This window comes from Cynocephalus volans, chromosome 1 (assembly GCF_027409185.1).
Source record: "Cynocephalus volans isolate mCynVol1 chromosome 1, mCynVol1.pri, whole genome shotgun sequence".
Lineage (NCBI taxonomy): Eukaryota > Metazoa > Chordata > Mammalia > Dermoptera > Cynocephalidae > Cynocephalus > Cynocephalus volans.
Genome location: NC_084460.1, coordinates 165,104,080 through 165,118,553, shown reverse-complemented (window position 1 = coordinate 165,118,553; position 14,474 = coordinate 165,104,080). Strand labels below are relative to the sequence as shown.

The following is a 14,474-nucleotide window of genomic DNA, read 5'->3' as shown; positions in this document are numbered from 1 at the left end:
GGCCACGTATCAAAAATATGTGTATAAAAAGTCTAAAAGTTGTTAGTGGTAGCTAATTGAAAGTATAATAAAACATCTTTTAACTGTCAAAGTCACAGTTGGTAGGATTTTTCTAACCAAGAATTTGGCCTGTACTAATTTTGATGCAACATCTGGCTTACGTGCTTAATGCCATTCCATAAAGCAGAAATGTTCATATGGCAGCTCTAATCTCTGTGCCTTGTACTTTTTTCAAAAACTCTTGTCTTTACTAGAGGTCTAAAGTCAAATAGTACAGTCCTTCAGTAGTCCTTCATATTCATACCACAGTAATCCCGTCAGTCTTGCAAGCATACTCCAACTATAAAAAGAAAAAAAGAGATATATTTAAAAGTTTTTCCAAAGGTCAGTGTTTAAAAACCAAGGTCAGCAATACTTTTCCCATCACCCTTTAAATTTTCAATCTTCAATTATTTGACTTATCACAAAAATCACAATTTGCAAATAAATCATAGGATGGCTTTGGCTATTACAAAAATTCCTGACAATTAAAAAAAAATTCTCTTGAAGTATAGAATACAGAAAAGTACACAAATCATAAAGGTATATATAGCTCAATTGTATGAAAGTATTGAAGTCAGTTTTTACAGTGGAATTTTAAGCTTTTGCAACTTCATCAGAAAACTCATTTTTAGGTCAGTTAGCTCGGTTAGTGTGTGATGCGGGTAACACCAAGGTCTGGGGTTCAATCCCTTTACCAGCCAGCAAAAAAACCCCTCATTTTTAAACCTTTAAGACTTTTCTCATTTTAATTTAATTTAAAAATGTTTACTGTCAAAGTCATCACACTGTTCCCTTGTGGGTTCTAAAGAGTTTTGTGGTGATGATAGATTTTGTGGGCTATGTGTGTAAAGTTGGAAAGTTTGAAGTATTTTTATCATCGAGTTAGCAGATAGCATTTGTTCTGTTAGTTTGCTTACGTACAGGCTTGTTGTGAAAATCAGAAGCATAATAGCCAGTGTGAAGAAGGGAACACTATTTTTGGCACATACCTAGTGACCAGACCATTCTTTTCACATTATTACAGAATCTCGAATCTCTTCATTAATGCTGACAACCAAATGATAGGACTCTTTGGGCAAAAAGGCTAATTATGAATTTGACTGCATATTAGATGTACTTGCCTGTAGAAGATTCTGCCCTTTATTGACTATCCATCCTCCACCTTGCTTTGAAATTCATTTAAAGTGAAAGAAAGCTCTCATCAATACAACTTTTCTAATCCATTCCTAATGAAAAAACTATTGCTGTCTCAGCAGGTGGGTCTAAAATTCACTCCATGGGATGTAAAAGTTTGCCAAACCCTTTTTTAATGTTAATTTGTGAGACTAGGAATTAACATCTCTATCTCCCTTAGACAACTCCAGGACTGCTCTAATGAAGACAAAATGTGGCTGCATAATTCCAGCTTGAAAGCCTTACTAGGCTATGTCAAGCAGGAGTGGTTTGTTACTAAACGATGAAGATAATTTGTTTTATTTTATTTTATATCTGTAGGCATAACTGCAAAGGTCTAAATTTTAGAGGTTAAATTTGGACATGGATGTTTGAAAAATACAAATTCTTTTGGTAAGTTCTATTACATCAATAATAAAATGCTTATTTCTGGGTTTTGTTTAGTATAATGTTTATCTCAATGTATTTAGTAATACTTTTTAATAGACTGATTTCAAACTAAGATAATAAAGCATTTATGTTCACTTCTGTTCAGCTGTCACAGGTATGTGATAATTTCTTATTTGATGATTGGGAAGAGGGAAAAAACCAAAAACCTACACTGTATATTTTACCTTGCAGAGATTCTATCTATTTTACAGGTAACAGTAAACAAATAGTTTCTTTTTATTTGTATTACTGTGTGCCAGCTACTTGTTCAGTCCTTATAACAACCCCATGAGATAGGTACCATTATTATCCCAGTTTGGACAGGGACTCTCAGAGAAGTTAAAAATGCCCACAATCACAGAAAGCTAAGTAATGAAGCCCTGACTTAAAACCAAGATCACAAAAAGCTAAGTAATGAAGCCCTGGTTTAAAACCAAGTCTTGGCACCAAATTCAGTTTGTTACCTATAAAATCTACAAAATCTTGCAACTTGTGAGAAGGCTTAATATCAGATTTGAAAAAAGGAACCAGTGCAAAGATTATATTAAGCAAATGAAAGTACAAGATGTTAAAGTATCCATTAATTAACCACTAATAAATCCCTGATGAAGTTCCCTGTTACAAACTCAGTTATTTCTGAAAAGGAGGCTGAAATTGATAGTAATAAAATAAACTTAATTTTATTTGTTTGATCTATAAATCAAATTGCAATAGCTATTACAGCCAAATAGACTGAGGATTGAGATGACAAAGCAAACTATCAATTATTGGTCAAGGGGAGAGATCACAGAGAAAGGTCCAAGTTTATCACAGTCTTTAACTTTTTTCTTAGGTATGAAGTATTTGGCAACTTAACACAGTATATAATGTTAGCAATTCTTGCGCTAAATTTTTCTGTATACTCTTGAATTTGTATTCCAGTGAGTGAAGCAGCTACACTGTGAGGCTCTTAGGGAAACAACAGTATCCCTACATTACAGAGGGCACTTTATGGCATTGGCTCATACTGGAAGTTGTCATGCAAGCACTAATGATGGAGTTTGGATGTGTTGTCCCCTCCAAAACTCATGTGGAAATTTGATCCCCAATGTGGTAGTGTTGGAAACTGATTGAGTCATGGGGGCGGTCCCTCATGAATGGATTAATGCTCTCCCTGGGGGAGGGGAGATTAATAAGTGAGTTCTCGCTCGATTAGTTCCCATGAGATCTCGATGCTTAAAAAGACCCTGGCACCTTCTCTCTGGCTTCCTTTCGCCATGTGATCTGCTTGTACCCGCCAGCTGTCTGCTGTTTTTCCGCCATGAGTAGAAGCAGCCTGAGGCCCATGCCAGATGCAGCTGTCCCCGAACTGTAAGCCAAATAAACCTCTTTCCTTTATAAATTACCCAGTCTCAGGTTATTTCTGTCATAGCAACACACAACGGACTAAAACAACTAGTTACAGGGAAGGCTCATGCAATTCCCATTAAAATGTGTACTCACTTTATTCATTGCAAAAGCTATCACCCTCCACCCAGTTTAACTGCATTAGGCCGTCTTCCAGGTTCCTTTGGTTTTTCTTCATATGTAATTTTAAGGGTAACATAAGGACCAAAATGGAAACACATTTAACCCTTATCAAAAGCAATTCATTATTAGGACTTGTAGCAGATACATCACTGCAGTTAGAGTGGTTTGATTATTCTGTAAAGCACAATCACTAGAAATGAAAATATTGAAATTAATTGTTTCTACTCTCAAAAAAGGAATAGCTAACTACAGAAATAACTTCCATAACAGTTACAAACATAATCATGAGAGAGTGTAAGCTTAAATTTCACAGGACTTGAAAATACCAGCTGTTAGGATTTAGGCAGCCATAGCATGGCTAAAAAACTACTTTTATTTATGTGTATGCGTATTTACTTATATGAGGGTACTTCAAAAAGTTTATGGAAAGATTGTATTATCTTTTAATTCTGTTTTTCCACAAAATTTTGAAGTACCTTTGTATACTTATAAATAGATAATATTATATAAAATGTATAAAATGTTATAAACCTATAGGGAGTATGAGTGAAAAACATTTCCAGGCTAGAGGTTTAATGAGTCATTTCTCTACATAATTAATTTAGTGTCGTGACCAATAAATATAAGGTTGTTAGTAATTAAATGCAGATCAAAACAGATTTATTTTGACAATCATAAGATCAGTAATGCCCAGTGCTGGTGAGGGTGTTTGGGGAAGCAGTCAGTCTCATAGTGTTAGTAGAGGTTTAAAGGGGTATGTACCTTTCTGAAGGGCAATTACACCTTTTTGAAGTGTATATTGTTAAAAGGTTCTTCTTGCATATCTTCTGACCAATCAATTGTACTTCTAGAAATTTAGCTACATAAGTACTCAAACAAGGGGGTCATCTATGTAAAAGCATACATTACAAAATTGTTTTATATGGGAAAAATAATAAAAACCCAAGTAGCCATCAACAGATGAACAGTTAAATAAAATTTGAACACCTATTCAAGGAAATACTGTGGAAAATACCATGTAACCATGAAAAAAAAAAAAAGGAGTAGACTAATTTAGAATGGCATGGAACAAAATATTGCAAGTGGGGAAAGAAAAATGTTATATCTAGAATATTGTCAATACTATCTGGAAAAATAAATACCATGTTATTAACAGTAGTTAGTGTTGTTGAGGCAAGGGAAGTGGGAAAAATACAAAGAATTTTATCTTTCTACTTTGTACATTTCAATCTTAACATTTTTATATTGAGCATTATCACTTTGTCATTTAAGGGGTAAAAATAAAACATTTTTTTAAAAGTACTTAAAGACAAGTTACATGGATTTAATTTTAGCAAATACAAATACTATACATCATTAATAATCAAATTGCCTGTATGTTTCATGGGCAATCTTAGATTTCTGAATTAAACAATTGCAGTGTGGTTACAAAATCTTATTTTTTGATTGGTCACACTATGTCTAGAAGGAAATATTCCTAAATAATAAGTGCTTGTAATAGGGTAGTATTACATACTTTTCTCTCAATGTTCCCTATTATATATAATATGATAATATTAATTTCATGAGAAAAATGTTTAGTACTGTGTGGGAGAAAAATCTCTATTATTAAGAAAGAGTATTAAATACCTGGAAATAAACTTTAACAATAGCGTAAGAGCATAAAGGAGTGAGTCTTAAAAAACATCATAGAAAATTGGTGAAAGACAAAAATAAAAAACTAAATGGACTCAATATTATAAAAACTTTTCTACAAATTAATATATAAAGTCAAGGTGTAAGTCATAATTAAATTTTAAATGAAATTTTATAGAACTCGAAAACCTGATTTTAAGTTTACATGGAAGAATAATTCTCAATAGCCAAGAATTTTTTGAAAAAAGAACAAAGGACAGATTGTTCTTTCTTTTACATAATTTATTAATATATACTCTAAAGTATAACACAGGAATCCATACACCAGTGAAACAAAATTACAGGTGCAAAACCGGAAGGATTTATATGCAGACATTATATATACAGACATTTGTTATATACAAACATTAATGTTTGGTGGATGTGGCTTTTCAAATTAAAGAATTCACTTATCAGCGCCGAGCCGGTGGCGCACTCGGTAGCGTGCTGCGGTAGCAGCGCGGCGACGCTCCCGCCGCGGGTTCGGATCCTATATAGGAATGGCCGGTGCACTCACTGACTGAGTGCCGGTCACGAAAAAGACAAAAAAAAAAAAAAAAAAAGAATTCACTTATCAAAACTTAGTAGCGAGCTATTTGGCATCCATTTTTTAAAAGTTAAATTCCTACTTCAAATTATATAAATTCCAGATATATTAAAGACATAATGTAAATTATGAAACTGTAAAAGTACTGAAAGGAAAAATGAAAGGAGATATTTATACATTTAGTTTTGGAAAATGTTCACCATAACAGGAAGATTGGCAGTTTGGAATTTTTTTTTAAAAAAGCTTAAGTTTTCACAAAATGTGTTTAAAAAAATGAGTTAATATTCCTCTATACAAAACAATTCTACAAATAAATTATTAAGTGGAGTCAAATTAATAAATAAAAATGGCTAAAAACAGATTAAAATATGCCCTAATGGCACACTAATGACAAGGGAAATATAAATTGACAGCACGAAATGCCATTTTTCAACTAACAAATTGAAAAGATTGATTTGCAGTATTTTTGGAAGGCATTTTGACAATGCCAAAGTTTTAATATGTAAAAATTTTCTTATTCAGTAATTCAGATTTTATATCTAGAAGATAGCCTATGGAAATGCTTTCACAAATGTACAAAAATTGATGTACCAGAATGCTTGTTGCAGCATTATTTGCAATAATGAAAGATTATAATTCATTTATACTATATAGGAGCATGAGGCCAATAAAAGTGATGTGTGTATATTGACACGGAAAGATGTCCATGATATTGTATGTGAAGGGTGAAAATAGGTGTAGAAAGTAAGGATAATAACAGAACTTACTAGGTTTATCATAGAATGAAATGAGATGATTAATGTAAAACACTCCAGTATGTGGCAAGTATCAAATGCTCAATGAATCTTATTATATTTACATAAGGTGTGCAAAGGGTGAAAACAGGTATAAAAAGTAAGTATAATAATAGAATCCACCTAGAATTATCACAGGATAATGTTACAATTATTGTTCATATCTATGCACACATGTATAAAGCATTTTACCTAGCAAAATGGAAATTAAGTACTTTCAGTTCATTCTGTTCGTTGATAAACCTGTGTACTAGTATTAGCTTCATTTTACAGATGAGGAAACTGAGTCTCAGAGCATTCAAATAAGTCACTCCAGGTGACCTAACGAGTAGGGCCTTAAAACCCAGGCAGTACGACTCCAGGACACATACTTTTAGGAGCTAGACAGAGGATTGCAAAGCCAAACTATTAATAATGATTACCCTTAAACTGTTTAATAATAGTGTGTGAGCATTGTTTTTTGTCATTTAGATAGCAATAAAATAGATACCATTTTGGTATTCTTTTGGTTTAGATCAGATTTGAATAAAAATGAATAAATCACCTATAAAATTATTGGCCACAAGAGGGCATCAGATAGTCTTTTCCAACTTCAAAGCTAAATTAGGTTGTATTTGCAAATAATTTTATTCTACATGAAAAGTGCTAGTGGTTATAGTTTAAATCGCTGATTTTCCTCTGGATCTACATGTAGAAATTGCCATTGGTAATGGAGGATTTTAACTAGGTATGCCATAGTTATATACAACAAACATTTCTTTGTTAGAACTACTTTTTTATTAATAAAAAAGTATTGTTCATTAAATACACAAAAGCATCAGGAAAGTTAATCAGAATCACCTATTGTCCCTCCAGCAGACAAAACCACTGTTGATATTTTAGTGGACGGGTGAGCTTTTACTTAATCTACTGCTGTATTATTTTGTTATGATATGAAATATATCTATTTTCACATATTTGAAAATATGAAACATTTTTCTTATGTCATTGATTTTTTTTTTCTAAAGCATGATTTTTTAATAGTTTCATGATACTCATATGTATGTGCCTTAATTGCTTTAACCAGTCTTTATCATTAGATATTAATCTACAGATTTCTTTTGGAAATGTCTTTTCAGTCATATATCTTAATATATACCACCTTTGGTGGTAGTAGTAGAGGTGGTGGTGGGGAGTATTCCTTTAAAGTCTAGAAATAAATGGGCATATTAATCTCATAACCGCTGCTGACTTTTTGAATTCACAGATAGAAAATGTATAGACAATAAATTTTTTAGAGTTGAAATAAGTAAAGCTGTAAAATTCAACAGAAAAACATCTAGAGTGATTATTTGTTTCATTAAACTCAATGGAAAAAACATTGTTTTTGCATCTTATAGATCCTCTAAAGAAGTAGTAATGATAAAACATACTGATTAAAAATGAAAGTGTATTTAAAATTTTTTAACTTTGTCTAAAGTGAATGGAGCATGAAAAATGTAAGATTCAATTTTGTCATCTGAGTTATTACTAAGTGAAATCTGTTTCATGTTTCTTCTTTTGGTTAATTGCATTTCCCCTAATTCTGTCTGCTTGGTGTGTATGTATAAGAGAGGAAGAGACAGAAAGAAACACAGAGGACTCGCTGACAGTCAAATTCTACTATAAAAAATTCTGATAGTCTGCACTGAGGAATATTGTTGATTTCTTGCTTGCTGTGTATTCCCAATGTCTAGAACTCTTTGGTGTATATTAAAAAACTACACGTGTCTAGACTAGTATATCAGTAAATCTGCCGTTAGGAAAAAAAGGCACATGTATTCAGAAGAAGTTAATAAAAGGTGCAGATCAGAAGATAGAAATAATATTCTTAATATAGCCCAGTGATAAGACAGACCGTATTTAAAACTTGATATTGATAACTAAATAAGATCCTTTGGTAAATAATTTCAAAATACCATTTGTGCGGTGATACTGACAAATCTGGGAAGAAATACACAAAAATTAAAGGATGTGACATAGGATTTGACATGCAGATTTACAGCACAATCCCTCTTCCCCTACACAATCAGGATTGGCTGTCAAGAATATGGAAGTGGGAATCCATTAAAAATGATATATCCCTTGGGCTGAGCCCGTGGGGCACTCGGTAGCGTGCTGCGCTAGCAGCGCGGCGACGCTCCCGCCGCCGCGGGTTCAGATCCTATATAAGGATGAGCGGTGCACTCCCTGGCTGAGCGCCGGTCACGGAAAAAAAAAAAAAAAAATGATATATCCCTTAAACATTTTAAATGTTTAAAATATATCAGTATACTTTCAGTCACCAAATTTTCGACGTAGAATTAAGAATTTTTCTTAAAATGTTGGTCTGTTGCTAGGAGTTATCTGTGTTTTCTTTATAATCTGTATCCATAATATATGGGTCCTCATTTAAAGTTTGGTTTCTTTGCAGAAGACTACTTTTAATGTACTTCTGAAGCAGAATCAGATTTTTCTTTTCCTCAAATATGTTGTCTTCACCATATCTAGGATGGTTGATATGTACTATTTACTTAAGTTATGTAATCATAGCACTATATAACAAGCATAAACAGTTGGTGCCAAACATAGCAGACCCTCATCAAGCACACACCCCACTAGTGCCACCATGGGCATCAAGAGAACAGTCTGCAATTGTTGATGATCAGTGTGCCCAGGGCAACGGGAACTACATTTTAGAGAGGGACCATATGGCACTGGACAGGAGAGTCAGCTGTCCTTTTGTTGGCCTTCTCCTTGGCTGGTGTTGCTAAGAGGGGAAATATAAGGGGTGCAAGACAGCCTCACACTCTAACTCTTCCCTTCTTTCTTTTCATATAGTTCTTTCAGGGCCTGGACTGCCAAGGATTCACAATTCCTAGAAAAATACTAGACCAGGAATCAGGAGAGTTGGGTTCTGTTCCTAACTATGTGGCCCTTGGGAAATCAAAACCTTTCTGGATCTTCATTTTTTTAAATAAGGTGATATTGAGCTAGATAACATGGAACATTATATAGTAATATTTTTGTTATTATGTCTTTCATAATGATTTCAACTTATCTGTATCTAGTTTAAAAACAAACCTAACTCTAAAGTGCCATCTTTCATCAAATAAGCATTTTTTTCCCCAAACATTTGTTTCCTACTCTTGCTTTAGATAAGCTATCATCTTGGGAGCAGGACTTTTAACTTTCAGATTTGCAACTCCTTGATAGTAAAATATTCAAATACATTAGGAACCATCTGAGAATTTGCAAGACAGTGACCAAAGTAGTGAATGCAGGATGACACAATGTAGACATTAACTACCCTGCACTATAATACTCTTTCCTTAGAAGACTATCTTCACATTGCCGTTACAGACCAAAATAAATAAAATAAACAAAACCCTAAAAGCTATATCTTTAATACGAATCATCCCTTATTGATGGCTTAATACCAGCCAGACGCTGTGCTAGGCACTGTACATAGTTCATTCCTTATTTGCTCAGTGTTGGAGCCAGGATTTGAACCTCTAATTTCAGAGCTCAAACTCTTAACCATGATACTTACTGCTTCTAGCCAAATCCTTCCATTTATCTTAATTCATGAATGAGCACCCAAGTTGATTGCACACAAAAAGCCAGGAATAAGCATTTCTTATGTATGTAAACCTTGAAAGCACTAATTTATGGCCATAATGGATCCCTTTCTAGCATAACAAACAAGGCAGGGGATTAAGTTCCTTTCTGTATGAGGTACTATACCTGTGAGCAGCCCTGTTTTTTGCTTCAGGAACCATTACAAGGAATTTTAAGAGATTTTACCAGATCATAATTAGGTGCTTCTGGTTGCTTCTATTAATTATTCTCAAAGAAAGGGTCCAAAAAGGAATCTCAAGATAATTGGGATAGTGCTGAGTTTTTAAAATCTTTTCTTTCTCAATGTCTTTGAGTAAGTGGAAAGAGAGGACTGTACTTATATTTGTATTAATTAACATTTGAGCATTTAATCATTAAAATATGCTTACTGGCTAATGCCACAGGAAGCAGAGTGAATTTTAGAGGGTGTGTGTGAGCATGGCCAAGTCATCTGATGGATCTTTTGGATGAGATGATACTGTTTCAATTATTGCTTTGGTACTACAGTTGATGTACAAAAGTAATACATGTATGTTGAAGAAAATTTGAAAAACTACTACCCCAAGTTGATCTCTTAAAAAAATTGGTGTACCTTTCCTGTAACCACCATAAACTTTTTTTTTTTTTTTTTGCAGAACTTGAACTGCTATGTAGATTTTCTTATCACATATCTTTTGCCCATAACATTACATGAAATTTAAATCAAACCTATGTATACATATGTTCGTAAAGCCTGTTAGCTACTATGCAGTGCATCTTTACCTTGTCCTGAATGTAGCAGATCCTATCTTTTAGTTAACAGGGCAGAGATTATATTTCCTTTTATGTAATTATTTAATTTTACTTTGTGTTTTGTTGTTTCTGTGAAAACATAAAATGTCCCCTCCTAGTCAGATTAATAAACTGGTGAATGTTGGACTGTGATTTTCCATATCATAGTTGCATATTGCCATCACTAGTATCTTCTCTATCACATGTTCTCTTCCCAGAATTGCAGGGCCATTCTACTGTTCCCTAGAAATGTTCTCATTGTTGACAGTTCTGGGACTGTGAGAGGAAAACTGTCCTACTTAACATTACAAGAGCATAGTGCCAGCAGCCAACATTCAACTTCAAACAGTGACAGCTGACCTAACACACAACCTAAAGACATCTTCTTTTCAAGTGCAAGATAACTCATTTTCTTCATCAGTTTAGTTTGTGCTGATTCCATAAAACTGCTCTGGGAAAAACTCCAGCAACTTGAAGAAACCAAAGATAAATTAAGGAGAAATACACTGTGATGGGGATGCATCTGGTGATGGCTTGGTTTTAACATTGCCAGAGCTGCTGCATTATCATCATCAACAAAGATTGCTGAGAACTTATTATGTGTTGAACATTTAGATGTAAAGATGTCTCTCTCTGCCTTTGAGAAGTCAGACATCTGCTTAGAGAGAAGAGACAAACACATGAAAAGACAGGTGACCCTCAGCTTCCTATGAGGGTACAATTTCAAGGAAGGAGAAGTTGGGATGAACCAGAATGATTTGGGCTTGTTTTTTCTAGTGGTGGAATTTAGGAAGTATTAAGATTTCATAGTCAGAAAAGGGCAAAGCCATAAACAGTAAAATAAAAATAACCTGAGGGAAAAATTATAATTCATATACAAAGTGCCAATTTTATTAACACTTAAGAGCTCCTCCAAATTAGTAGAATAATAGTACAAAAGAAAATGGGCAAAAGATATCAACAGTTTTCAAAAAGACCAATGGTTTTTAAACAAAGGAAAAAATGCCCAATTGAGTAAACAGAAAGAGGTCAAATTTCAAACCATGAGATAATTTTCTCCTGTGGTTGGGAAAGAAGAGAAAATTAGATAAGAGTATTAGTGAAGATCTGCAGGGGATAAACACTCAACCATTAAGAGTATAAGTTGCTACAACACTTAAGAAGGTGTTTTGATAATAGGTATAGTATTCTTTACTCAGTACCTCCCTTATTAAAAATTTATCTTAAAGATATGTACATAGAGGCAAATTTTGCATATACAGATACAGTGACTATAATTTTTTCTCATTATACCAAAAAGATGAAACTAATTTAAGTGGCCGTCAATAAGAGACTGGTTGAATAAAGTACAACGTATCACTTTGATGTAGTATTACATAGTTTTGAAAAAATGATTTTATATATAGATAGCAGATGCATAGATAAATACAGAATGATCTGAGAGGAATTGTTTTTAAAGAAGTTTGCAGAAAACTTTATTTTTCTTGAAAAAATATATACATATATATGCAAGTATATAGAGAGTTAAGTATGGTAGTGGAGGGTTAGTTGTAAAAGTCCAAAGCCAGGCTAGGGTTTGGACTTTTAATCTTTAATTAGGAGGTTAATGTAAGGGTTTTAAGAAAATTAACCTGGAAGTAAAAGTTTTAATCAACTCTTATCTAGGAAAACATAGTATCTGTAGAGGAAAGTGACCATCTATTTGCTTCCATAATTGGGTAGATTCTTACTTCTTTCTAAAGTGGTCCACCACCTCTTCATGTCTGAGGTTAGATGCCTCCAAGTCCTCTACAACCAGTAGTAAGTGAATAGGAAAGGTGATATGTTTTTATAAAAAGCAACAGGAATGAAATAAATCATGCCTTCATACAAACACACTTGTATTGAGCACTTACTCTTTGCCAGTCAAAAGTTCTAGGTCCTAACTAGGCCCAGCATAAGTTCATGACCCAAAGCTCCCCAGCATTTTTAGGACCATTCAGGGTCCCCTTTCTGTGTTCTAAGCCTCTTCCATTTTTTACCCCAAATTTCCTAAATTTCACCTCAGTCTTCTTACCTCCGAGTTACCTCCCTACCTCTTACCTCCTGCCCAGCCCTCCCAGGGAATAAGCTCACATCTACTTCATGGAGAAAAGTGAGACCATCTGATAACATTTTACCCATAGAGCCAAAATGTATTAAATCTGCCCCTAACTCACTTTTCAACCTCCCTCTGTGGAGAAAATGTTCTCCTTTCCCTCTTCAAGTTAATCCCTCCACTTAAAATTCTTCATTCCATCTTGTTTCCAGGCCCCTTCTTCCCAGCCTACGTTAATTATACTCATGTCTCTCTCATCTTAAACAAACCTTTGCCCTTCTCTAGTTATGGTGTCCTCTTGCTTCTTCCCTCCTGTCATGGCTAGGAACCTTGAAAGAATAGTCTAATAGTTTTCATTTTGGGCCTTCTGAATCGGATGTCTCAGGAGCTAGTGGGGATCAGATGAAGGGGGGACCTGGGGATGAAATGAAATAACCATTTCATCTATTTTATATAATTTGGACCCTATATAAGATTTATTTGAGCCAGATGTGGTTTACCTGCAAAATATACTTCCTTAGATCTCATTCATGCTTCAATCCACCAAACTAAGGGGTGGCTCAACCATTCCACCAGAAGGGGTCTGTCAACATGAATGAGTTCATTCTCAGAGTAATTTCTTTTCAGTTCTTTTGCACCCCACGGTGCTGACTTGGGTCATCTTCTCACTGTACACATTCTTTCCTGGTGATTTCCCCCTCTACTTTGGATTAAACTTATGAATGATGTTGGCTTTAAAAGGCCAGAACTTTATCACCTCAAACCTGTTAGGATGGCTATTATTTAAAAAAAAAAAAAAAAGTGTTGGCAAAAACATGGAGAAATTGGAACCCCTGTACACTGTCGGTGGGAATGTAAATTGGCTCAGCCAATATGGAAAACGGTATGGAGTTTCCTCAAAAAAAAAAAAAAAAAAAAATAGTACTACCATATGATTCACCAATCTCACTTCTGGGTATTTGTACAAAAGGATTGAAACCAGGATCTCGAAGAGATATTTGCAATCCTATGTTCACTGCAGTATTATTCATAATAGCCAAGATGTGGAAACAATCTAAATGTTGGTAGATGGATGAATGGATAAAGAAAATGTGGTATATACATACAGTGGAATATTATTCAGCCTTAAAAAAGAAAGTCCTGCCATATGTGACAACATGGATGAACATGGAGGGCATTATGCTAAGTGAAATAAGCCAGTCAGAGAAGAACAAATATTGCATAATACCACTTACTTTATGAGGTATATTCAGCAAAATAGTCAAACTCAGAGAAGCAGAGAGTAGAATGGTGATTGCCAAGAGCTGTGGGGAGGGAGAAATAGTAGAAATGCTATTCAACAGGCAAAAAGCTTCAGTTATGTAAGTTGTAGAGATCTGCTGTAAAACACTGCCTATAATTAACAATACTATATTGTTCCCTTAAAATCTGTTAAGCAGGTAGATCTCATGTTAAGTGTTCTTACCACAATTAAAAAAATAAAATAAAAAAGGCCAGAACTTCACTTCTTCCCCTTACCAGTTTCCTTAAATTGTGGGTTAGCTATCATGGCATCAACAAAAAAGTAGCTTGTGAAAACGGTCTGGCATATGAGAAACAGTGGTTTCACTTAAATTCCCCAATTACTTTTGTCTAAGAACCCATTGTTTTAATACATGTGCTCTGAAATTGCTTGAAAGAATGGAGAAGACTCTAGGAATGCAATATTACATGTAACAGAAAACTGTAAACAATCTCTAGGTCCAAAAATAAAATGATGAGTTATGGAACACCAACTTAATTAAATATCATGCACCATTAGAATGAATACATATGAAATACTTCTAACAACAGATGTTTA

General features: G+C 34.1%; 1 protein-coding gene across 1 annotated transcript in view; it reads right to left on the bottom strand.

Annotated features, from left to right (window-relative positions):
- Positions 1 to 28: 28 nt before the first annotated feature.
- CXADR (CXADR Ig-like cell adhesion molecule) overlaps positions 29 to 14,474 on the bottom strand; it is a 70,213-nt gene continuing 55,767 nt past the window's right edge. The window contains exon 8 of the mRNA XM_063101523.1: positions 29 to 340. Within this exon, the coding sequence (XP_062957593.1) occupies positions 299 to 340 (42 nt within the window). The 3' untranslated portion in view covers positions 29 to 298. The remainder of the gene's footprint in view (positions 341 to 14,474) is intronic.